Below are 24,784 nucleotides of genomic sequence, written 5' to 3' on the forward strand. Positions count from 1 at the left end.
ATCAGAGAGAGCATTCGGCCTTTAGTTTTTTGGGATTGGCTTGTTTCACTTAACATGATATTCTCTAGTTCCATCCATTTGCCTGCAAATGCCATTATTTCATTCTTATTAGAATGAGTAATATTTCACTGTGTATACATGTATTTTATTTACCCATTCATTTATTTAAGAACACCTACTTTGTTTCCATAGTTTGACTATTGTGAGTTGAGCTACTATAAACATTGATTTGTCTGTGTCATTATAGTATGCTGTTTTTAATTCCTTTGGGTATAGATGGAAGAATGGGATAACTGGGTCAAATGGTGGTTCCATTCCAAGCTTCCTAGGGAATCTCCATGTGGTTTTCCAGAGTGGTTGCAACAATTTGCAGTCCCACTAGCAATGTATGAGTGTAGGTTTTTCCCTACATTCTGACCAACATGTATTGTTACTTGTATTCTAGATAATTGCTATTCTGACTGGAGTGAGTTGGAATCTCAGTGTAGTTTTAATTTGCATTTCTCTATTTGCTAGAAATGTTGAACATTTTTTTCGTATATTTTTTGACCATTCATATTTCTTCTTCTGTGAAGTGTCTGTTCAGTTCCTTTGTCCATGTTTGGATTGGGTTATTTGTTTTTCTGGTGTTAAGTTTTTTGAGTTCTTTGTATATCCTGGAAATTAATGCCTTATTTGAGGTACACCAGAAAAATAAATAACCCAAAGATTGGCAAAGATTTTCTCCCATTCTGAAGGGTCTTTGTTCATGTTCTTGATTGTTTTCTTTGCTGTGAAAAATCTTTTCAGTTTGCTACTTTTTTTCTTTTTATTTGTTCTTTTTAGTTATTCATGGGGATTGGAATTTTTCAAATTCTTTTTGAACATCTACTATGTTCCAAGCACTACATTCTCTAAGATTCAGTCATTTGGAAAACAGAGACCCTTCCTTCTGTCTCTTGAACTTTAGTAAAGGGCACAAGTAAGTAGTACAGCAGCTATGATTCAGTGTGGTGGTAGAGAACTACAGGATCCAAATTTAGAACACGTAACACAGCACCTTGTTCCTCATGTCATGTTGGGTGGTGTGGAGTGACAGGAAAGTAAGAAGATCAGCTGACTAACTGAAAGCTGGGTGGGGAAAGGGGATACCCACATGAAGAGTTGAAAGAGGATACTCCATATAGGCAAAACAGAATGTCAAATGCCAGGTATAAGTGAGTAGATCATTTCAAGAACTAGTAACTATTTGGTCTGACTTCAGATATGGATGAAGTAATGGAAAGGGAAGAAGAGTGGTAAGCAGGAGTCACCATGAATGACCTGTTAAGCCATACTAAGAAGTTTGGATTTCATCTTAAAGGCAATGAGGTTAACCAAGAGATATTCAAATTTATAACTCAGTAAAAACACTTGGTTGTAGTGTGGTGAATGTATGTTGGTGAACAAGAGAAAAGGAAGGCTAGAGAAAAAGAACCATTTTCATTCTTTGCAATAATTCAGGCAAAATAAGGAAGAAAGGCCAAAAGAACAAACGGATGAATGAAAAATGCTGATGTCTAAAACATGGCATGGTGGGAGTAAGCACTGGGAATAACGGATGAATCTGAGAGATATTTAAAAGACATATACCACAGAACTTGGGGACTAATTTTTATGTGTGGGCAATGAGAGAGGGCAGTCAGGGAGATACCTTATGGGTTTTTGTTGTTGTTTGTGGTTTGGGTAAATCTGTGCATAATTATACCATTCACTAAAAAAATAACTCAAGTGTTTCATGGGAATATAGATGATGATACTCAGTATCTGTGAGGCATTGATGAAGGTATAGACTAGTCACTTGGAAATATAGAGATAAAGATTATAAGAAAAATCTGGGTTGAAAATACTTATTTAGAAGTCATCTTGACATGACTAGTTTGAAGCTCTAAAGTAGGTAAGATCACTCGATGAATATATAGACTGACATGAAGAAAGAGGATATGCAGATATTTAAGGAAAGGGATAAGATAAGCCCAACAGTTAAATTGGGAAGACTGACCAGAAGGGTAGAGGAAAAGCAGTTGAATTTGGTGTCCTAGAAAACAAGAAAAGAAAGAACTGTAAGAAAGAGGTGATGATCAGCAGAGTTAAATACTTAAAAAAAAAAAAAAAAAAAAAAAACAGGAAAAAGACAAAAATTGCCCATGGACCTAGAAACAGTATGGCTACTGGTAAACTACTTTAGAGCAGTCTCTTTGAAGCATTAAGAGAGAATCCACATTATTGGAGATTAAAGTGTTAATGGGAGATGAAGATGTGGTTCAGAACAATTCCTTCATGAAACTTGGAAAGAGAGGTTGAAAGTTGGTGTGGAGTTGGAGAGAGATTTATTTTGAGAGTAAAAAGACTACATATGAGTGCTTACAGGAAGAAGTCAGTACAAAATAATGTAGGAAAATAATGAAGAAGTGAGACCCATGGAAGTGACCCAGAGACAAGAGGGATTTAAAGAGACAATGTGATTACATTTCTAACTGTTCAACATTTGCTGCCTCTCCAATCTCTGAGATTCAGGACTGAGTATAGTGATCTAAATTAGGAGAAACAATATAGTTAAAAATAACCCTGCCATCAATTATTCTAAATTTCATGTCCAATTTTACTAGTACCTGTCTATGTAAGACTGAGCAAATGGCTTAACTAGCTTGACATGTCCATGCAAAATCCTTAGTTCATATTTCTTTGATTAAAAAAATAAAGAGGTAACAGTAAATTTTAAAATAAAGAAGAATTATATGGGGATAATTCTGTCAACTATAGACTTTTTTCTGTTGTATAAATTTGCATGTTTTTATGTTAGAGATTTGGAATCCCCTTTTGATTAGAAAACAGCTATATTTTCTGTTTATACTGTATCTTTGGTGCAATTCAGTGATTACCATTAACATGGGCTCTTATAATCACTATATATCTTCTTGTTATAGATTTTAGATTACTAAAGAAGACACCTAAGATGTTTAACCTTAGTCTTTGAACATTATCAAAGATTTATATTTTATTGCAGTTGATTTGGAGATTTCCATAACACTGGCTCACTCAGGTGGATATTAGCAACTGTGACTATTAAGCAATAGAACAAATATACACTCAGGAAGTCTGAATTATAAGTCTTGCCATAGTTCTTGAAGGAATCACCCTAGACAAGCTGTTATGAATATCATGTTCTTCCTTATAAAATGGGTATGAACTTTCAAGTCCCCATTATAAAAGTCTGCAGAATATGTTGCAAGTCATTGTATCAATATAAAAAAATGATCCTTAACCCCAATAGCCAAAAGAAGGAATGGAGACTCTAAAATAGAGGTTGTTATATAATGGGAATATTCTGCCATTGGGTTTGATTTGGAGTCATTCTTTTCTGCTCAGAGGTCTTAAAAAATAACACTGTGTTGTAAATATTTTCTCCCAGTCTGTGTCTTACTTATTTCATTTTTGTAATTGTGAATTTTGAGAATTAAAATTTTTAATTAAAAAAAAAACACTGAAAAGAATGCTAAAAGAAGGGGGGGGGTCTTCCTTTCACTTCCTTCTAGTGATATTCTGAACTGGTCAGTTGCCCAAGTACCATCAATATCCCTTCAAGGATTTGCAGGGATCATATGGCTATCAGGGCAGTTACCTCTTTAAACAAAAAGAAAAATGTCTTGTTGGTCAGGAATACAGAGTCCATAGAGGCCAGAAAGAGTTAGAAAAATAAGATTCTTTTATTATTGAACCCCTTCATGTTTTCTCGTCTTCTCTCAGAAACATGCTCTCAGGGACAGTGTGAGCAACTGAGTAAAAAGGAAAAAGGGGGCGGGGATCACAGTCCAACCACAAACCTTTCTATTTGTAATCAGCACATAACCTCTGAGATGAAATTTGTGAATAATTCACATGCCACTTAAGCCTAGCAACGTGGAACCTAATGTTGCCACCCTGAACACTAATGAAGGAATCAGACAGCAGTACTGTTTGCCCTTGGGGACTCATCTCTCACATCACCAAAAAGTAATTTCTGTCATTTTCGGCCATCTGGTGGCCTGGATTGTCAAGATGGAATTTCATTCAGGAAGTGCCTGAGAGCATGATGGGTCCTAAAGTCTGCCTGGATTCAAATTCCTGTTCTGCTTTTTGCCAGATCTCATTTATGCCTCAGTGCCCCTCCTGTAAATAAAATCCTCATAGGATGTCATGTCTTTATTTTAAGAATTTATTAAGATGATACATGTACAGAACCTAGGGGTTTAGATAACTTTAATTAAAGTTATCTATCATTAAATTGTTAGTAGTAGAGGTGATGGGAATATTAAGAATAGTAGTAGTATAGACTTTTTCCAGTGTCTACTTGTTTGTGACATATGCCTTATTAATTCATTTTTATGTTCTAAAGTATATCATGTGGTCTGTTAACACTCTAAAAAATATTTACAAGATTTCTAATGTACTGATTAACCCATGGCTTCCTTCTGTTTCTAAGTGATAAGTACCACATTTTACTAAAAAAAAGTGATGGAATCTTATACTAAATAATGCTTATTCTCCTTGGCATTTGGAGGAGAAATTGGACTATATTATTTATATATATAAGGTAATACATTTAAGCAATAGTGCTAAGAAAAAAAATATTGTTATTTTATATAAATGTATATACCTTTTAATATTTAAAGAATTTTTTATCAGAAAATAGCTACAACATTTTCAATGTATGACTCTGGGTATTTTCTACAGCATTCAGATGGTCATAATGGGAGATATTCTCAACCTTATAGTACAGCTTTAGTACTATAAAGTCACCTTGGTGACTTGGTGAGCACATCTACAAGGATCTTAAAAGTTCCCTGGCTACTTAACATATAAGTTTAAATTAAGAAATTAAAGCTCAAATTTGCCTTTTCAGTAACACAGAAAATGCCACATGCCTGTTTTATTGACATAGTTAAATATTCTATTTGATTTTGTCTTTACAGTTCCACCAAAGATCTCCAACATCTCCTCGGATGTCACTGTGAATGAGGGCAGCAATGTGACTCTGGTCTGTATGGCCAATGGCCGCCCTGAACCTGTTATCACCTGGAGACACCTTACACCAACCGGTAAGCAACCCTCCAGTTTTCAAGATGCCACATTCTATTTAACATTCTGTTAGATCAGAAGGACAAGCATGCATCTTGTTATTAAAATGCTAAGAAAATCAAAACAAGGTCTTATTTCCAGTCCTTATGTTATCTGCTAATGTGTTCATTTCTATAAGTTTAGAATCATAGAATTGAAAATGTGTATGTGTGTTTATGTTTGTGTCTGTATGCATATTCATACATATATATATATATGTAAATACATGTATATACATATTCATATATATACATATTTTAATATGCATATACACATGTATATATACATATATCTTATTTCATTTTTAATAGAATACTTCCAAGGCAAAAAATATAGGAGTATTAAGTGACTTGATTTTATATCTAAAATGTATGTCAGTTTGGAGTTTGAGTGTCTTGGGGCAATGTTTTATTTGAATTAAAATTACAGAGCTTTCTGTAGTTTGTTTTGCTTTGCTTTTAACTATAGTTTTTACTATGTATTACTTTGTGAAGAAATTAGCCAGGAATAATATAATATTGTTTGTGACTTCTGCTGCTCTGTCTTTGGCATCGGGTTCTGTGATGCATCTCTAGCATGGACCAAGCTGCATGAGTTTATCATGGATGCCAGATACTGACACTAATCCAGGAACATCAGAAAAAGATTTCCCAGAAATGTCCTCCGAATCCTCTCCCCACAAAACACCCCTCCTTTCTACCTTCACATCAACTAGGTTCAAAAAACTTCTGGGGTTTTGAAGAGTATTTGAGTATTTTACCAAATTATTTGGGATTAACTACATGTATACTACCCTACTCTACCAATTATATTTTCTTATATGGAAAACTACCTTTCCAAGTATTGTAGTCATTATAGAATGGTGCCTGTTGTTTCATTATTTCAGAAAGAAGACCTATGGATAATTATTCCTATAAAATGTCTTTTTATTTTGATAGATAGCCCCCAAATTTTAATCAGTTTATGCCTCATGTTCTCTTATGGTTTCTTCATAAAATATCTAGAATTTAATTTATAATTTATTCGTTTTGGAATAAACACCTTAAAACCGTGTAAAGCTAGGCATAAAATGGCATATATCTGCCATTGAGATATTTCTAAAAGGCCAGGGTAGTGTTTTGTTTTAATGTCTTTACAAATCTCTGTGTTTTATAATTTGAGAACATGGGGTCCCCTGTAACATTATACCTAATTTCTCAGGTGAAGATTGAACCAACTTATGTATTTCGGCAAGTATTCTTGAAATTGTCACTCAAAATTCTTTCTTATTAATACTCGAAACTCTGCATTTATTGATAATATATGCAAGCAATGTTTGACATACTTATTTGGGAAATCAATGTCAAAATTGTTTTATACCTCACACGGGGGAAAAGACACATATGAAAGATTGAAGATATCATCCATCTTTCCCCTGAAATGAACTAAAAACCTTTGGAGAACATTGTACCTGGATATCACTGTATTAGCCCCAAATCTATTCCACCTACCACTGCACCAAGCAGCATCTTTCTCTGATTACCAATTTGGGATAAATGTAAATGGCCTATATTTTACAGTTTTATCAAAGATAACTTCTAATATCAATGTGTTTGATGTTGCTAAAGATAAATTATTAATATTCTTATGTAATTTTATTTTGAAATGTCCCTTTGAGAAAATTCCCCTTTGTTTTAAATATCTTTATGACTCTTTTCATAAACAATGTTTTTTTTTATAAATAGATCCAATGAGTTTTCATAAATGATCATGAGTCCTTCATTGAATTGACTGTTAGCAAACTCAGAGTCAAATTTATGATCCATCTATAATAGAATGTAAATTATTATATGTAAATTGCATATTAATAAAATTGATTTTTACACAATCTACATAGTAATTTATGGTATCAAATTCATATACAGACCACACTCCTATTTTCACCTGATTTGCTTGGAATTACTTTAATTTTTGTCTTACCATTTATAATTAATTTAAAAGGTTATATAAATATATTATATATAATCTCTTAATCTCTTCTATGGAACAAAGTGATAGATTAAAAACAGGAAAAAGGGAATAAAAAGTGGGAAAATAAATTGTATTCATGTTATGGTCAAGTAATGAGCTACATTAATAGAAGGATATTATTTCTTTTGGTATAATATTGAGTAGTAAATAATAATTTCAGGCAAAAACGCAGTTGCTACCAGAACAAATTATGAATTCTTTCTTGTCTCTTGACTTAGAAAAAAATGTTAGATGGAACCAGTGCTTCAAGGCCTTTGCCAGCCTGTCTAGGAGTTTAGGATTCATGATTAATAAACTTTCCCACAATAATGAACCTCTGATTCACACCCAGAATAAGCTGATTTTCTATGATGTTCAAATCAACAAAAGAACAGAGGACAAGCTCTGTCTTCCAGAGAAAAGCTAGCTCTTGAATATACTCAGAGTCTGCAAAATCAACTAGAAAATTTGATGTACTCTCAAGGATTGCCAATAGTCAATACCAGGGGTCAGCAATCTACAGCCTATAGGCCAAAGCCAAACTGCCCTATTTATGTACTGCTTGTAAATAAGAAAGGTTTTTAAATTGGTAAGTGTTGGGGAAAAATCAAAAGAAAAATCCTGTTTTTCAGCATGCAAAAAAATATGAAGTTCAAATTTCAGTGTACAAACAAAGTTGTATTCCAACACAGCCATACCCATTTGTTTACATTTTGTCTATGGCTTTATTTTTTACTAAAACAGCAAAACTTAGGTTTGCAGCAAAGCTTAAAATTGTATCTGTCTGGCCCATTAGATTTTACAGACCCTTGCTCAAAACCATGGCTTGGGACACAGGACGAGTATTTGCTACATTTGCCATTGGTCCCATAGGGCCTTGCATATGCCTTCCATCAAGTTCCTTCAGACATCTGAAGAAAAGAACTTTCTTTTTCTATAGTTATCTATCTAGACACTCTCTGTGGGTCAAATTCTGTTCTGGCACATGCAAAACTAGCATCCTGATGCATTTGCAGATTCAAAGACAAACTGTTCCCATTACAATGGCTATTAATTCCCAAGCTTATTCTTTCATCTCTTTCACATCTGGCCTAAATAACCACATGATCACAATCATATTCCTGGTGACAGGAGAGAGAACTCGCCTGTGCCATTCTATAAAGGAAACTTAGATGTTTTGTGTGGGGGTTTTTTATTCCTTTCAAAATTTGGAAACTGGGTGATCCTTTTCAGTCTATCATGCAAAGCCTTTTCTTGGAGACACCCAAGGAAGATACTTGGTCCCTGTGTGACAGCAAAGCCTACTGCAAACTGTGGTCATGTGAGGAAAAGAAAAATCCAACTAGCTTTGTTCAATTATTAATTGTGCCTTCCACTGTGCAGAGTAGGACTGTGGTCCAGAGGGGAAAAAAAAAACGTACCTGTAATTAGCTCAACCCCACAGGGACATCAAGCCCTGAAAGGGAAAAGATTCCACACATTTGATGCATGGATTCCATATCATTTGATGACATGAGAAAGAGAAAGGGAAGAAAGATGCATGATATATTTTATTTATTTTAATAAGGAAAAGGATATTTATTATCTCTGAATTTTGTTCTTTTATTTATTTAATTTTTGAACTGTGGCTAGGCTATTTTGTTTCTCTTTCTTTTGATACTTGCAGTTTGTTTTCAAGTATATTGCAAGTATTTCTGAAAAGAGAAATTAGAAGATTGGTGAACTTCTTCTATGTACAAAGTCAATGCACTTACCTGACCAGGACTAGAAGAAATTGATACTTTCTGTGCTTGTCTTTCTTATACTTCTTATTTCTTATTTTTTTCTCCTCTTAGTTAGTTATTTTACATAGTCCAAATGATGTGTCATGCATGTGGTTATTAAATGTGACCTATTTTCTCCCTTAATTAAGTTAGACTTTCATAATCCTGTGACTCCCAGGGGGCAATTGCACCATAACATGTATTTTCTATGGAGTGTTTGATCTCTCTTCTGTGAGCAGTGCTGTTCCCCTTTTCATTTAACTTTGTTTCTAAATCTTTCTCTTACCATCATAAGATAGTCCCTTTCTCCAGTGTTCATCATGTGATGTCAGGTTTGCTCAGGCTTACAGAAACAGTTTTTCTACAAAGTGTTTACAACCTCAGTAGCATTTTAGACCTGGAAAGCTCAAAAGGCATAGTGAGGATTATCCCCTTAAACTGAGAACAACTCAGGAAGTATTGTGTAATTTTCTCTATCCAGAAGCCATATTTGACATCAACACAAAGAGTATAGCAGTGTTACTTAGAAAATATTTTGTATTTTGATGGAGTGAGTGGGAGAACATTGTACTAGGAGAAGCCAAGAATACCCAAGGAGTCTGAAATTCCATTTTCTTATTAAACCCTGGGTTTTAATCGCTTGGTCTGAGATTGTCCTTTCAATTCCTTTTCACATCTGAATCCTATACTAATGGTTCTCTTGAACTCAATTCATGCTCTGTCTTATTTCCATATGTATAGCTCATCTCATTTTACTAGCATAGTCTCTGGCTACACGGGTTTGAGAAAAATATATTTCATGAAACTGAATTCATTTATGTTAGTTAAATTCAAAACTACAAATTATAAGTACCTATTACCTGGCCTTTCCACTTAGCATTTTAGAATATAGGACATCATGTTAACATGTAGAACATATCATCTACGCATTAAGTTCTAGGAAATAATTTCTCTGGGGTTTTCTCATATGAACTTTCCAGCAGGTTCTGTGAGTCCATCTTGGTAGCATATGAATGAATAAGAGTCAAACCTAGGCACTTTGTTGATAAAGACTATTGACCACATGGTCACAATTCAAAGGAGAATAATGGTTCAACTTGTTCTATTAATTGCCTTCATTTTATCCTTGCATTTAAAATTTTTAATATTCCCGTTTTCTTTTTTAAAAAGTAGATAAAATAAGAAAATGTATTGTTTTTACCTCAGCAGATTGTATGTTGATTTCAAGATATGTCATCCATCAATACAAAATTATATTCAGATTAATCTTGATCTCCATCTCACAGATCATTCATTTGGTTGAAATTATTTCCCACAATAATGAACCTCTGATTCACACCCAGAATAAGCTGATTTTCTATGATGTTCAAATCAACAAAAGAACAGAGGACAAGCTCTATCTTCCAGAGAAAAGCTAGCTCTTGAATATACTCAGAGAACTCAGAGTCTGCAAAATCACATTCTGTAAAAAGACACATTGAATAGTAAGACAGACATGGTCCCTGCACAAATGGAGCTTATAGTTCAACAAGATAACAGAGCATTAAACTAATAATTGCATGAGTAACCCTTTAATTAGATTCATACATTATAAAGGAAAATTATAGCATTCAATAAAACAGGGCCATATAGCAAAATCTGCAAGGCCAGCAGAGTCCCCTGAGGGGCTGTTATGCTGAGATCTCAAGAATGAATAGGACCTGGCCAAGAAAATAGGAGAAGAAAGGATATCTTAGGAATGGAAAACAGCATATATAAAGACATACTTCATTTAAGAATTTGCATGGACATCTTTATGGGAAATGGGGATATTAGCTACTGTTTTGTTATAGTAATTTTCAAGTTTCAATCTCTTGTTTTAAACACACAAAAAAGTTGTTCCTGCTTTTTAATATTCCCATGTTTTCTTTCCCAAGGGCAAAAAAATATATATAGGTAAAATGTATGCTTTCTTTTTTTTTTTTGCTTGTATATTGATTTTCAGTACACCAATATGCATCACTATATATACTGCAATATGTAATAATGTATATACTACATTATAGATAGATGTACATACATAAACATTATATACTGCTATATAGTTTCTCTGTGCAACAAATATATGGACAGCTATTTTGTGTATGTATATCTTAAATTTAGGTCAAACACATATTCTTTCCCTATACAGATGACTCCATAAAGTCCAACTAAGTAAATGCAAATTCTTTTCAAGTAACTTCTCATTAAAACAAATGTGTAATTTACAAAATAAGATTACAAATTCAATTGCATGATTACTGGCTGACCCTACCCAAAACTAAAACATCTTGGAAATACAGAAACTCATACTATCACCCTTTAAACAGTGGAAATCTCCACAACCTAATGTGCTGACTCTTCTCGCAAAGGTTGGCAAATGCCCCAGCAATGCCCTCATGCCCCATTCCTACCCTTTTCCAGATGTCACCAAATATCAAGAGTACTCTGTCCAAAGAGAAATGAATTAGCCTAGTGTGTTCTTGAAGGACTACCTTGGACTTCAGTGCTGCAGGCTATTGGGAAATGTTGGATACAGGAAAGGGAGTATCTTAATTAGAACTTTACACACGACTGAATATAGCAGTAATACAAGCCCACACCTCACATAACTTTGTTTTTGCCAATATTCCAAGTAGCTTGTTTTTAAAACAGTTATTAAAATCAAAGAATTTTCATGATAATTAAATAAAAGTATGATGGCAAAGTTAATTATAATTGATATTATTGTTCATATTTATTGTAATTATTAGTTATTTACACTTTAGATGCCAATATTGATAATTTTGAAGGAGATTGATAATTTGACACAAAACAACCTCAATTTTTTCTTTCTTCAAGTTTACCCTCCATTCCAACACAACAACCAGGGGGATTTTAAAATGTTATCACCAAGGCTAATGTTAATATTTTATTTCTTATAATGTATCACATATCAACACACCCACCCAAGTTGTTCTTTTTTCAGTGTGTCTTTTTCACAAGGAAATGATAAAAACAGTGACTTGTTAGAGATTTTCTGGTGTGGCTTGTTTATGTGTCAATCCTTCTCCTTGGGGACAGTTTTCCCAGAGTCTGGCTATTAACTATAGCTATAGAACTTATGAGGGTAAATTACAGCACTTGTTATCTTTTTCCAAGACTGATGTTTCAGAAGAAGATTGTACTATCTTCCAAAAAAAAAAAAAAAAAAGACCTGCAATGTTCAGAAATGAGCCATTGAATAGTAACAGAGGGGTTCTACACAGAAAAGAAATACATACAGACACACACACACACACACACACACATATATACACATACATATAACATGTATAATAATATTATACATATACAGTCAAATGTATTAACAAGATCAAAGTGATCATGAAATTGTTGAAATGAGCAAATATATACCTATTAAAATGTATCAAGTTAAGTGTAGGTTGAGTTACTTGAGATTCAAACAAGCCACTGAAGAAATAACAGGATTCACATCACATTGATATGGCTCACCTAAATGGAGAAAGTTGAGTTAGGTTGCACAGTTCTTCTGGATTGCCCACATTTGGCCCTGGAAACTTGACTGTGGATGTTAGCTTGGACCTAGCCTAATATACTTCAGGAGATGCCAAAGTAGATCTGATTTGGGTCCCTGCCAACAGGGACAGTCACAGGTCCCATGAATCAAGACATGGTTGTCAGAAGCAGAGGGCCCAGAGGATTCATTCCAAGAGGGATTTATGGTAATGGATAAAAGTTGTCCAAACCAGAAATGTGAGAGTGATCCTGGTTTCTTTCTCTTCCTTTTCCCCAGCAGTGATTCGTTTTATACATTGTTTTGATTATTTTAATAACTGTCAATCCATTCACCTGTCCTCATTTACACAGTCACAGTATAGGTCAGCCAATATTTTCTCTCACCTGTATTTCATTAATTTTCCAATTGGACCCCTTTCTTCTATTTTTCAATATAAAAACAGTCAAGTTAATTTTCCTGCCTAATTTCCCAATTTCCCAATGCCTTTTGAATAAAGTTCAAACTACTTAGCAAGGCATTAAAGCCCTTATTCAACTATTCTCCTATCCCTAAATCTCTAACTGCCCAACTTTATGCAGTAGATAGATTATAATACTTATATTTTAAGAATGTGCTTTGTTCATACCTCCTAGTTTTCCACTTGAAACATGATTCATTCTTCCACATGTCATCATTTTGCCAGCATAACTTCTTGCAAGAATTTAAAATGAGTCTTCCTTCAGGAAGAAATATTATACAATTAATGAAATTACATTTATTTGTCTTTTCTCTAGTTTGTAAGATCTCTAAATATGCAGAAACTTTCCCTTATTCATATGTATATTCTCAGGACATTGCTTGGCGTCTTTTAAGTGCTTAATGGAGTTAATTAAGAACTTTATAAAAATAAGAAAGTATTACTGAGAAATAGCTCACAAAGGATAAGTGAAATACATACTGATAAAGCAAAAGTGAATAGAAATAGTACAAAAGAAAGTTACCTTGAAGTGCTGATACCCATCTATCTAGCATCTTTATCCACTGAGCTATGGGGGTGCTATGAAACTTTCATATTCTTTTATCTAAACTTTTGACATTCTTTTACCAATCTTTTGTTATCAGTAATTGTTACTTTCCTTCCCAGGAGTTATCACATTCAGTTATTGTCTTAAAATTTTCTTTACATTTTTTGCAATCTATTTTGTTCATGAAAGCAGGCATCTTCGTGTTGACAGTTTCCATCTTTGTACCAGGCACAGAGCTAGTGCCCAATAAATATTTGTAGTATGAATATTAAATTACTTATTGTAATATTTGTTAAAACTTGTGTAAAGTTTACATTTAAAGAACAGAGCCTCCATAGTTTTGCTGTATTATGTCATATGTGTCTCTAAAATATAGGATATTTTTTTTCCTTAAGACCTTCTGACATGTCTGCTGCAGGTTTCTGTATTTGGGAGAGGACTTTTTTCTTTATATGTGTGTTGACAAAGCTGTCAGCACTGTCACTCCAGTGAATGGGAGCTATAATATGGATGTTTGTGTGACAGTAAAAAGTTTCAAGTCCACCTGGTTTTTGCAGGTAGTAATAGTGCACAGGTTTAGTTAACCTAAAAAAATAAAAAGAAAAGAAACATTCATTGTATAGCTGTTTATAAAGCCTCCTATGCATCTTTATAAAACACCTTTTCTGAAGGTAGCCACCTGTGAAGGAACTGGCATTGCCAAAATTAGTCAACTGGATTTCCAAAATTGGCTGATCATCAGATTTATCCAGAGAAGAGGCAAAGTTTCTAAAAATACAGATTTCTTGCTCATGCCACACTAAATCATCTCTTTTGGTGAAATCAAGTTTCTTATAGAAGTAAACCCTCCCCATCAATCAGATGGCCAGCCAGGTGAGCAGAATGATGACTGTAAGTACAGGACAAAACATTGAAAGGACTCGAATGTGCCGGGAGACTTTTCTGGAAAATCTTATTAAAATGTAAATTCAGATTTAGTAGATTGAGGTGGAGCCTGCAATTCTGCTTTCATAGCATGCGCTCAGGTAATGGGAGTGCTGCTGGTCCCATAGTTTGAGCGTCATTCAAGATCTGCTGGACAAAATAAGTTGCTAGATACAGAGATATGTAGATGTCCTAGCAAAAAGAACAACTAGGTAAGTCTCATAATGTATGTAGAATTCACCAAGTGATGTTATAATTTTTTTTAATTTTTAATTTCAGCATCACATCACCTAGGAACTTATTAGAAATAGATCAGGAAGTAGTACAGATTAAAATAAAAATAAAATGGTTTTGAGAAATAGGATTCTTTCTTCCTATTGCCTGACCATCAAATTTGTCATCACCTTAGAACTTTATAGACATATAGAATATGGGTCCCAGCATGGACCTACTAGATCAGACTCTTCACTCTGTGAAGACCCCCAGGTGGTTTGTATGCAAGATGAAATTTGAAAAGCCCTGAGATAGTAAGGAAGGATCTTGAGTTAAGAGAAAGCCGTTTCCCTTAGCATTTGAAGTGTAGAAATTGAAGACATTTCCCACTTTTCTATCAAGGAGTAATCTTAATCTTCATTCCTTCCCTCCAAATGCATTCTTCCTAGGAAAAGAGAAAAAGCAATGTTGTAGAGATGGGGGTTGGGTACTGTACTGTGCCACTGAATATTTATCACCAGAAAAGAGAACATCTAATGCTCTACCTGCTACATCATATGCCGCTGCTAAATATTTCAGGAAAAATTTAGCTTACTGGATGAAGAGATGCAATCTGAATGACAGTAGGCACTTTTCTCATCATCTTTTATAATAGCTTTATCTGCAAAAGGTAGACAATAATATGTGGCTTGCCTGCCTCGTGCTGCTGCTTTGAGAGATCAAATAAGAAAATGAATATGAAAATAGTTTGAAAAGTGTAAAACTCTCCACAAATGTAAAGCATTGAGAGGGAGAAAGAATGCAGAATTAGGGATTAGAAAACCTGAGTTCGAGCCCCTGCTGTCCATATTATACTGTTGGGGCAGATCCTTTGAACTCTCTACCTTTCATCTGTAAAGTATAAATAATGGAATGGCTACTCATCTACCAAAATCAAGTAGGATAAGGTATAAGAAAATTGCTGTCAATAAGCATATTCAACTGCTATTTATTGTTACCATTGTCTTAGATTCCATAAAGCAAAATGTAGACCTAAATTACAATAGTCATTTTGGTTAAATGATAGAAAGAACTCACTTCAAGAGGCAAAGCATCTGCTTGACCAAAAAAAGAGTAAAACTATAGAGTCTCGCAATAGTCTGCAACAGTTGATCTTAGAGAATGGTCCACAAACCAGCAGCATCACATCACCTAGGAACTTGTTAGAAATGCATGTTATCAAACTGCACACCAGACTTAATTGAAATCAGAAACTCTGGGCATGAAGCTAAACAATTTGTATTTTTTAACAAGCTCTCCAGGTTACTTTGATGCACAATCAACCTAGAGAACCTTTGCACCAAAGAAAATGTGTCTTTCTGAGATAGTGAGGGCTGTGTGCTGTTTCTACCAAGCACAAGTGTAAGAGTAACTGGGATTCTTTCAAAGACCGGGTGTGTGTGTGTGTGTGTGTAAAACGATTTGATATACAAATATGTTATCACATTTCTTTGATTAGAATTTCTGTCACTTTAGATGAAGAGTTTGAAAGAAAGAACTACACAGAAAATTCCCACTTTGTCTTTTTCTATCTACATTCTAATGATGTTTAAGGCTAACATACCACTTAAAATGTGCACACATTTCTGAAATTCTCATCATTCTCTTGGCATATTCATTTGCAAGTCTCCCAGTACACTAAGGCTGCAATTCACCCTAATAAAACAGAGAAACCTCTATAGGTGATTCAAATAGGGTCACACTGCTCACAAAAGACATGCCAATAAAATACCCCATGTCACTTAAGAAACTTTGTGAAAAATAAACTTCTTTGAAAAAAAGGAAAAACAAGAAAGAAATACTTTGTCATTTCCTTTATGTGTCATTTACATTCACTTTATGAATCAAATTAGGTATTTGTCTCAAGTTGGTCAACAATTCAAAAGCACAGGAGGCTCCTTGAAGTCACATGATTGCTAAATTGTGACTGTCTGCTGTTGACTGAAGTGTTAAAATCTCATGAAGGGAAGAAGAAAAAAAAAAACTTTAATAATTCAGCTAACAAATATCAATACAAATAAGATCTAATTCTTCAAGGTATTCTAGTAATAAAAACTGAAATGTCAGTCTTTGAATGACATCAGTCTCATATATATATATATATATATATATATAATTTTTTTTTTCGGCCTGGTCACTGAAGCTCTGTGCTGCTTTGGCTGTGGAAGATAGATCCGGATCAGAGCATGAGGGATTTGAAAGGCAGATGGGAAAATAGGCACAGCAACTTAAGTCCTCAGAGAACAATTTAAGAAATGTTTTCTATTCACGAGAACTCCGTTCTCTTCTATTCCACCAAAAAACCTGCGGGAAATTGTTTGAAATTGCAACAGATTTTGTAGTCCAGAATTTTACCTTAAAACAAAAATCATTTCAATGATAGCATGGAATTGAGGATTTAGCTGCCCATCACTGAGGATCACTTGCTGTGGACATAGAAGTAGTCAGTGGGCAATTCTTTAGGTAATTCTACAATTTAGACAGACTTTCTTTTGGAGCCATCTAAGAGAAGATGAATGAATTTCCCAGCAGAGTTAGATTTCTTTTCTAGTAAAGTATTTAATTGTGGTAACTATGTTTACTGCACATGAAATGATCTCGATAAACCAACCTATTTAAAATAATAAAATAAGCACACTTATTTAAAAAAAAAGTCACTCAGGATATTATCAACTTGAGCTAACATAATAAAATACCATAGACTTGGGTTTAAAGTACAGATATTTATATTCCCACAGTACTGTGGGCTAGAAGTCCATGATCAGTATGGCCACTTGGTCAGTTACTGGGGAAGCTCTTTAGTGGCTTATAGATGGCTGTCGTTTCCCTGGATGCTTCCATTCCTTCTTCTTTTATATTTGTGGAGTCAGTAAGCAAATTATCTGGCATCCCTTCTTAAAAGAGCACTGATCCTCCCATTGTCTTCCAAAGGCCCCACCAGAAATTCCATTACACTGTAGATCAGGGATTCTACATACAGATTTTTGGGAACACAGTTTAGTCCATAGCTTATATCTGCCCTCATAATTCTTGCCACTTGAATTTATGACACATCTGTTTTACTTTGAGCTCTGTAGTCACAGATTTGCCCTGTTGTCATTTTTTTCCTTGAGGATTAGGTGTACCCTAGAGTTAAATTCTCTCTAAAATGCAGAATATGCAGTCTTAATCCAGAAACCAAATGTACCCTATTGCTTTTTGCCTTCCCCAATTCCAAATGCCCTGTGGGTAGAGCCAATCCTGAAAGTCTTCTCTATACAGCCAAAGAAACAGGAGGAGATCCAAAGCACATGCCATTGAGTTATTCCTGTGACACACCAAGGCCAGACTGAAAGGAAAATTTGCTTTACGCATGTGTGAATAGCTGTAACTCTCTAGCCTTGGCAGTTCTGTTACTGATTATTGCTAGAGGAGATAATTCCCCCAGGAACATTTAAGTATTCTAAGCTCTCCACAGCAGGCTGACTCAGCTGCTGCATGTCAGAGTGGATCAGGGGCTCTGCTGAGGCAGTGTGCAATGTTGCTAAGCCTTTGAGAATGTATGTGAATCTTCACTCAGCTCTGTTCCTTGTCAAAGGTGTGGTTCTGCCAAGGAAATGTCTGGCAGCAGGGATAACCCATAATCTTATCTATCCTGCTGTGGAGGAGTAGGAGACTGGTGACTGGGGAGGGATGAAGAGCCACGACTCTGGCTAGCCCATAAGTACTGCATCTTGCTTCTGACCTGATCTTCCTGAAGAGAGAGGCTAAGAGGTATTTTAGCAGATCCAGAAAAGTCATTCTTGATCTTAGCCTCTTGAGGTGGTTCATTTCTGAGTTCAAACAGGTTCTCAATAAATACAGAAACATGAGGAGCCAGTTTTTTTTTTTTTTTTTTTTTTGGGGGGGGAGGGGGTTTCTTTCTTCTACAAGAGAACTTCCAGGAGATTTGAACAAATCCAAATGGTTATTTAAGTCTTTTCTCACCATGGTATCTATTACCACCAGTAACTTTACTGTTGTTGTTGTTACTACTACTGCTACTACTACTACTACTACTACTATAACTAAAAAGAACTTCATTAGTTTGTCAATGATGGGATGCCTATGCCATGCCCATCATGTCTAAAGTACTCTCATTAATAATGACTGATTTTTGTAGAAACTACAAACTACTCACCCTGAGTAATTCCTTAAATTTTCAGGACCTATTCCCAACCCAAGATTATAGCTCTATAGGAGACCCAATATGAATCACTTATCAGGACCAGATAGCCAAGGTAATTTCCAGGGTTTAATTCCTTCACCAGTTAGTAGTAAGGCCTCTGTATACACTTTTCTTCTTGTTGACCTTTCATAAGAAACCAAACATGCAACAAGTGGCATAAAGATGTATACACATAATTGCACACACTCACACACACACACACAAACATACACACAGACACATTTGTTAGATTATTGGTATGATTTGAACTTGATATTATTTTTGTTACCAATTTTAATTAAAATGTTTTGCTTGTTTCACTACAATGATGAACATTAATTATGATGAAATATTAGCTGGGTTTTTTTTTTCCTAATTTTTCACTCTCAGAGCATGGGGAGTTTCCATTCCATTCCTGAAGTGGAAAATAAACCGTTCAGGACCACATTGTATGTGATATTGAAACCTTGCATGCCAACTGAACTTTTTAAATTTTTTTAATAAATACTGTAATGCCTCATGAATTCTCAGTTTATATCATGAGAAATTTCTGAGACCTAGTTGTAATCAGGAATCCCTCAGTTTTCTTTAGTATTATTTGTCAAACTATTTTGATACCTGCATTTGTTTCCTGGAACTATCACAACAAATTATCACAAGCTTGGTGACTTAAACAATACAAATGTATTCTCTCGCTATTTTGGAGACCAGGAGTCCAAAATCAAGGAGTTGATGGGTCCCTCTAACAGTTCTGGGGAGAACCTTTCCTTGCATCTTCCAGCTCTTGGCTTTCCTTAGCTGTGGAACCTGATCTCCTGTCTGCCTGTCTTCACGTGGACTTCTCTTTTGTGTCTCAAATCTCCCTTTTCTTACTTTCATTATTATAACGGTCATTGATTCAGGGTCTCTCTTGATATTATTTAATTAAGTACCTCTGCAAAAACCCTTTTTCTAAATAATGTTCACTGGCACTAGAATTAAGGAATTGGACATCTCATTTTGAGGACTACTATTCAACCTATTGAAATCTGTTTTGCAGAGAAAGTTGGAGTATAACAAGATTTGAGTGGAATAAACCCAAATGACTATTGAAAGGCAAAGTTTGGGGAGTCACATTGATTGTCATAATTAAGTCAAATGTAATCAAATCTTGCCTTTCTATTCAAATAGTCTATGGAAAAGACATTTTATGTGATATGTAATTTTCTGAGTTTATCTAAAAAGACAAAGTTCTTTTTTAGGTAAACACAGAGGAAATATGCATTATATCTAAGAGGGTACAATTAGGAAGTAAGCTAACCTGGGTTTGAATTTTATTCATGATTTCCTAGCTGTCTGACTATGGTTAGATGACTTCCTTAAGCCAAATAATGACCTATAAAATGGAGGCATGATAGGACCTTCTCCTTACTCTTGTAAAAATTAAAGAAATAATGTTGATGAAGCACTTCCCATAATACCTGACTGTTAAACTCTCAATAAAGATAGTTGCTATTATTCTTGTTCCATTAAAATTTCTAAAGAAAAAATATGTGGTCTATGTACAAATCACTAACTCCCAGTGACTGTGCCTCCAGAGTATCTAGAGTATTTGAGTTGTAGCAAATTGTTTCTAGATACTGGGGGTTGAACCCAAGGCCTTGTGCATGCAAGACAAGTACTCTACCAACTGAGCTATATCCCCAGCCCTGTTTTTATGTCTTAACCAGGCTTGAAAACAGTGAAATCACCAGGCATGGTGGCACATACCTGTTATCGTAGTGGCTCAGGAGGCAGAGGCAGGAGGATTGCAAGTTCAAAGCCAGCCTCAGCAATTTAGTGAGGCCTTAAACAACTTAGTGAGACCCAGTCCCACAATAAAAAATTTAAAAGGGATCAGGGGCTGGGGATGTGACCCAGTGGTTAAGTTCACTGGGTTCAATCCCCAGCATGAAATAAAGAAACAGAAAATGGTGAAATTATGGATCTTGTTTTTTCAAACATTGCTTATAAAATATTTGTCAGGTGTCCTATATAAGTTCTAATGGTTTTGCAAATTACAAGGCTTCTGAAGCACCCAAATATGAGGTAAAAGAGAAATATCCAACATAATTCGGAGGCAAGCAGCCAAAGCGAGCTAAGGGCAAAAGGTGAGTAGAGAGGACATTTGTCTATGGCTGAAGAACAGAAGCCCAGGTTTGCTTGACCTGTGTGTACTTTCTTCCTGTCTGGACATTTTGTCCACAGAGCTATAACCTCCCCAGCCCCTTGGCTAGTCTCTCTCTCACAATCTTAGTTTTGACTTTCCCATGTTCTCTTGGTACACTGGGTTTTTTTTTTTTTTTCACTTCAAGGGATGCTCTCCCGCTCCTCTTGCAATGTGCAGAGAGATGCAGAGGTGCACATTGCTGCTAGGAAGGCGGCCAAATCTGCATACTCAAAGGCCTGTCAGATGGCATCCAATGTTCATTCAGTCTGGCTTTCTGCCTCCTCATCTCTCCTGCCCAGTCTCCACTTGTGCTCTCTACTGTCTAGCACCAGGAAAATATTCTCCATTGTTCATGTTTTAACTCCAAATTCTTCCAATTTTTAAATCAAAGCTTTAAGAAAGAGAAGTTTGAGCAACTCCCATCTTCAAACATAAGCAATGGCAGGCCCCTCCAGCCAGATGGGTGCTTGTCTGGTTTGCCCCTTTCCTGCTGGCCTTGACCAGGGGAAGGCAAGAATCTGACAGTAAAACTTCTTATGAGCTTTATTCCAGTAACTATAGGTAATCCCATAAGACAGAATAATGAGTCCCCTAAAATGTCTACATTCTAATCTTCAAGGCCTGTGAATACCTTACCTTACATGGCACAATGAACTTTGCAGATATGATCAAGATCTTTAGACGAGCAGATTATTCTAGATTATTTGGATAGGTCCCGTGTAATCACAAGGGTTTACATCAGAGAGAAACAAGAAGGTCCAAACAAAGAAGGAAATGTGAAAAAGGCAACGTAATTAGTGGAGAGATTTGGAGATTCTACACTCATAGCATAAATGCAGAGGAGGTGGCCAAAAGCCAAAGACTGCAGTCAGTTGCTAGAAGTTGGACATGATAAGAAAACAGATTCTCTCCTATAGCCTCCAGGAGGATCTCAGCTGTGCTGACACTTTTTTTTTTCTTTTTCTTTTTTTTTTTTTTTAGTCCAGGGAGATCCATTCTGCCTGCTCACCTCTAGAATTATATAATAATAAACTTGTATTGTTTTAAACCACTAAATTGTGGTATTTTTTTATATTAGCAACAGGCAACTAATACAAGAAATTTCCCCTCAGAGTTGTTCATAGCCAGAAAGTGTTATAAAATTGGCTTGCGCTTTTGGGAAGAAACAAGAGGATACTGAACATAACGTCTGTACTGAATTACTTGTCTGGCATAATGAGGAAACCTGGGGAATTGAGGTGCTCTGATCAATGATGTCAGCAAATACGTTATCACTTGTGACTAATATTCAAAGAATTGTGTTATTATAAATTATAGTGAAAAAATATGCCAAAAGAAGCTTTTTTTTTATGATCCACAAAGCACTTCAGGAACTTGCACTGCCTCAGGGTAATCGTTGTTAACATCAATTATAATTGTACCAGTGAAGCACAGAAGTGCCACCAGTAGTAATATTTCCAGGTGATGAACACTAGACAAACCATCATTTACTAAGATATAGTGCCTAGACCATGTCTATTAAATTACAACTTTGGGGAAAATGTGGTAATTTGAGATAACTGTTTCAGCATTTAAACTTAATCATTTCAGGTATTGTCTTGAAATTTCATGGGGAGAGAGACAAGGTGAGATAAAAGGAGGTCTCATGGTTACTACTAAGTGAGGCTCTTATGAAATGTTGGCAGGACAGCTCAGCATCCATGTTTTGTTTTAGTCTCACTTGGCAAGTGTGTGGGATGTCCTTAACTTCAGTGTTGTGAATCTGCAAAAAGATGCATTATTTTTCTTACCAATGTTTGAAAAAAATGTCATTTATTTGAGGGAAGAAGCAATATCTTTTATTTCTCACTCCCTCCATCCTTATGTTGTAGCTAACTAAGCTTCATAGACTAGAATCAGCTCCAGAACCAGGTCTGCAGCAGGTACTTGGTGAATAAATAAGTGAATGTGAGTTCTTCAGGTGACAATAGCTCACAGTGGGGTAGCACTGGGTCAATGGAGTGTCCTCCCACAGGTTACTTTGGTTAACACACAGATGCATGATGGAGTGGCCATCAGCCTTTGAAGAGGCATGGTACTGATGCATAGTGACTCCAGAGTCACACAGACAGGGATGGGAAACTGGCTCCATCATGCCCTGCCTGGGCATTATAACAAAATTTTACTGAATTTTCACTGAGTCTCAGTTTTGCGTGTATAAAATAAGCAAATAAATACAGTAGGTAAGAACAGTTTCCATGTCATCAAGTGGTTTATGACAATGAAGTGAGATAGTCCCCATGGTGTGATTTAGCCCCCTGTGCCTGAGACACATCAAGGATTCTGTAAATCACAGATGTTGCCACTTTCAGCTGACAGACAAGGGAAATGAAGACCAGAGGCATAAAATGACTTAGCCAAAGTCCCTAATACCAGAAGGGAAAATCTGGCTCAAATTCTGACCTCTTCCCTCTTTTGTGTAAACACCTGCATTCAGAATCTATAATCTATAATTTCACCTTTTTCTTTTTTTTATTGTTGTACACACACACACACACACACACATACACACACCTGTATTGCTGCCTGGCTTCCGTTGCTGGGGAGAAGCACTGGGGAACTCCACATGTTCCTGTCAGAAACCTGCTAATGGCAGATGACAGCTGTGCAGTGACAGAAGCTGTATGCTGCAGGGGCCAGTCCCCTACAGAGAGGTGCAGTTTCACTTCAGCCCTAAAATGGCATTCAGCTTTATCCTCCTTCCCATGTGAGCCTGTGGCAGTCTCTCTGCCCACCCAACCCCTGTGATCATATGGCAGTTGGTTTATCTTGGTTTATCTACCCTTTATAAATCCACCAACTCCAGGAAAATGGAAAAACCTTTTGGCAGAAGTGGTTCACCAAATCACTCCCAGGCTTCTAAGAAGACAGGGCTGCCGTGGCACTTCCAAAGCTTAGAGAGAGAGATTGGTGTCTTGTCAAATTACAGGCAGCCTTGAGGATTTGAGTCACTTTGCTTATCCTTCTTCCCCTCAAGCTCAGCTTCCAAACCAGCCTCTCTAGTTTATGATATGATGGGTCCCACATATTGGGATAAGCACAGCATATTAGCTCTCCAGGAGCTGCCAAAAGGGCAGTAGCTGTTTCTTTGCTTTAGGTTTTGAGGCGAAGAGAATTTGACAAATGGTTCACGTCCCTGGGGATGAGAAAGCAGCAAGCCTGGAATAGCCAAAGAAGAGGATGATCAAAACAAGGGGGACAGAGACTGACTCTCGATTTTCCCCAAATCTCTCTTTATATAAAGGGGGAAAAACATTCAAGTTGCAAATCCTGCTGCTTGTGATCTGGAAGATTTCTGCCACTGCATATGCAGCTGAGGAGCCCTCTGAGCAGGGGATGATCTCAAAACCTCATCGTTGTTTCCCACACCCCAATCCTGGCATCATTTTTCAAGGGATTTGTTTTGTATTTTCAATGTGAACACACTGAGCTGGGAAAAGATGCCAGCCCTGTGAGCAGCAGCAACACAGCTTGGTAATTGGTTTTTAAATGCTCTTTTGCTTTAAATTGATACCATGGTTCTTTCATTCTTCTTCCCTGGAGGAATGTCAATCTTTTATTTTTTGAAGGGTGACTTTTTTTTTATCCTATGAGAATTCATGGACAAGCTTACAATTCCTAGCTCTCTAATTAAGGACTCTTAAGAGGAGATACATGTTAACCTACCAAGCAGCTACTGGAAAGGATACTGAACCAGGAGATGGGAGAATTGAGTCTCTGGTTCTGCCTCTGCCTCTGATTATCTGTACAACCTTGGACAGATCCCTCTTCCTCTCAATGGACTTG

At 35.9% G+C, this 24,784-nt stretch overlaps 1 protein-coding gene across 3 annotated transcripts in view; it reads left to right on the forward strand.

The window, feature by feature from the left end:
• The window catches only part of Lsamp (limbic system associated membrane protein), a 608,883-nt gene that overhangs the window by 386,016 nt on the left and 198,083 nt on the right, over positions 1-24,784 (forward strand). For all 3 annotated transcript variants that reach the window (XM_046425212.2, XM_058572824.1, XM_046425213.2), the window contains exon 3: positions 4,971-5,096. In XM_046425212.2, coding sequence (XP_046281168.1) covers positions 4,971-5,096 — 126 coding nt within the window. The remainder of the gene's footprint in view (positions 1-4,970; positions 5,097-24,784) is intronic.

The sequence above is a fragment of the Marmota monax genome, unplaced genomic scaffold (assembly GCF_021218885.2).
Source record: "Marmota monax isolate L192 unplaced genomic scaffold, Marmota_monax_Labrador192_F-V1.1 WCK01_AAM20220418_F8-fsc00119, whole genome shotgun sequence".
NCBI lineage: Eukaryota > Metazoa > Chordata > Mammalia > Rodentia > Sciuridae > Marmota > Marmota monax.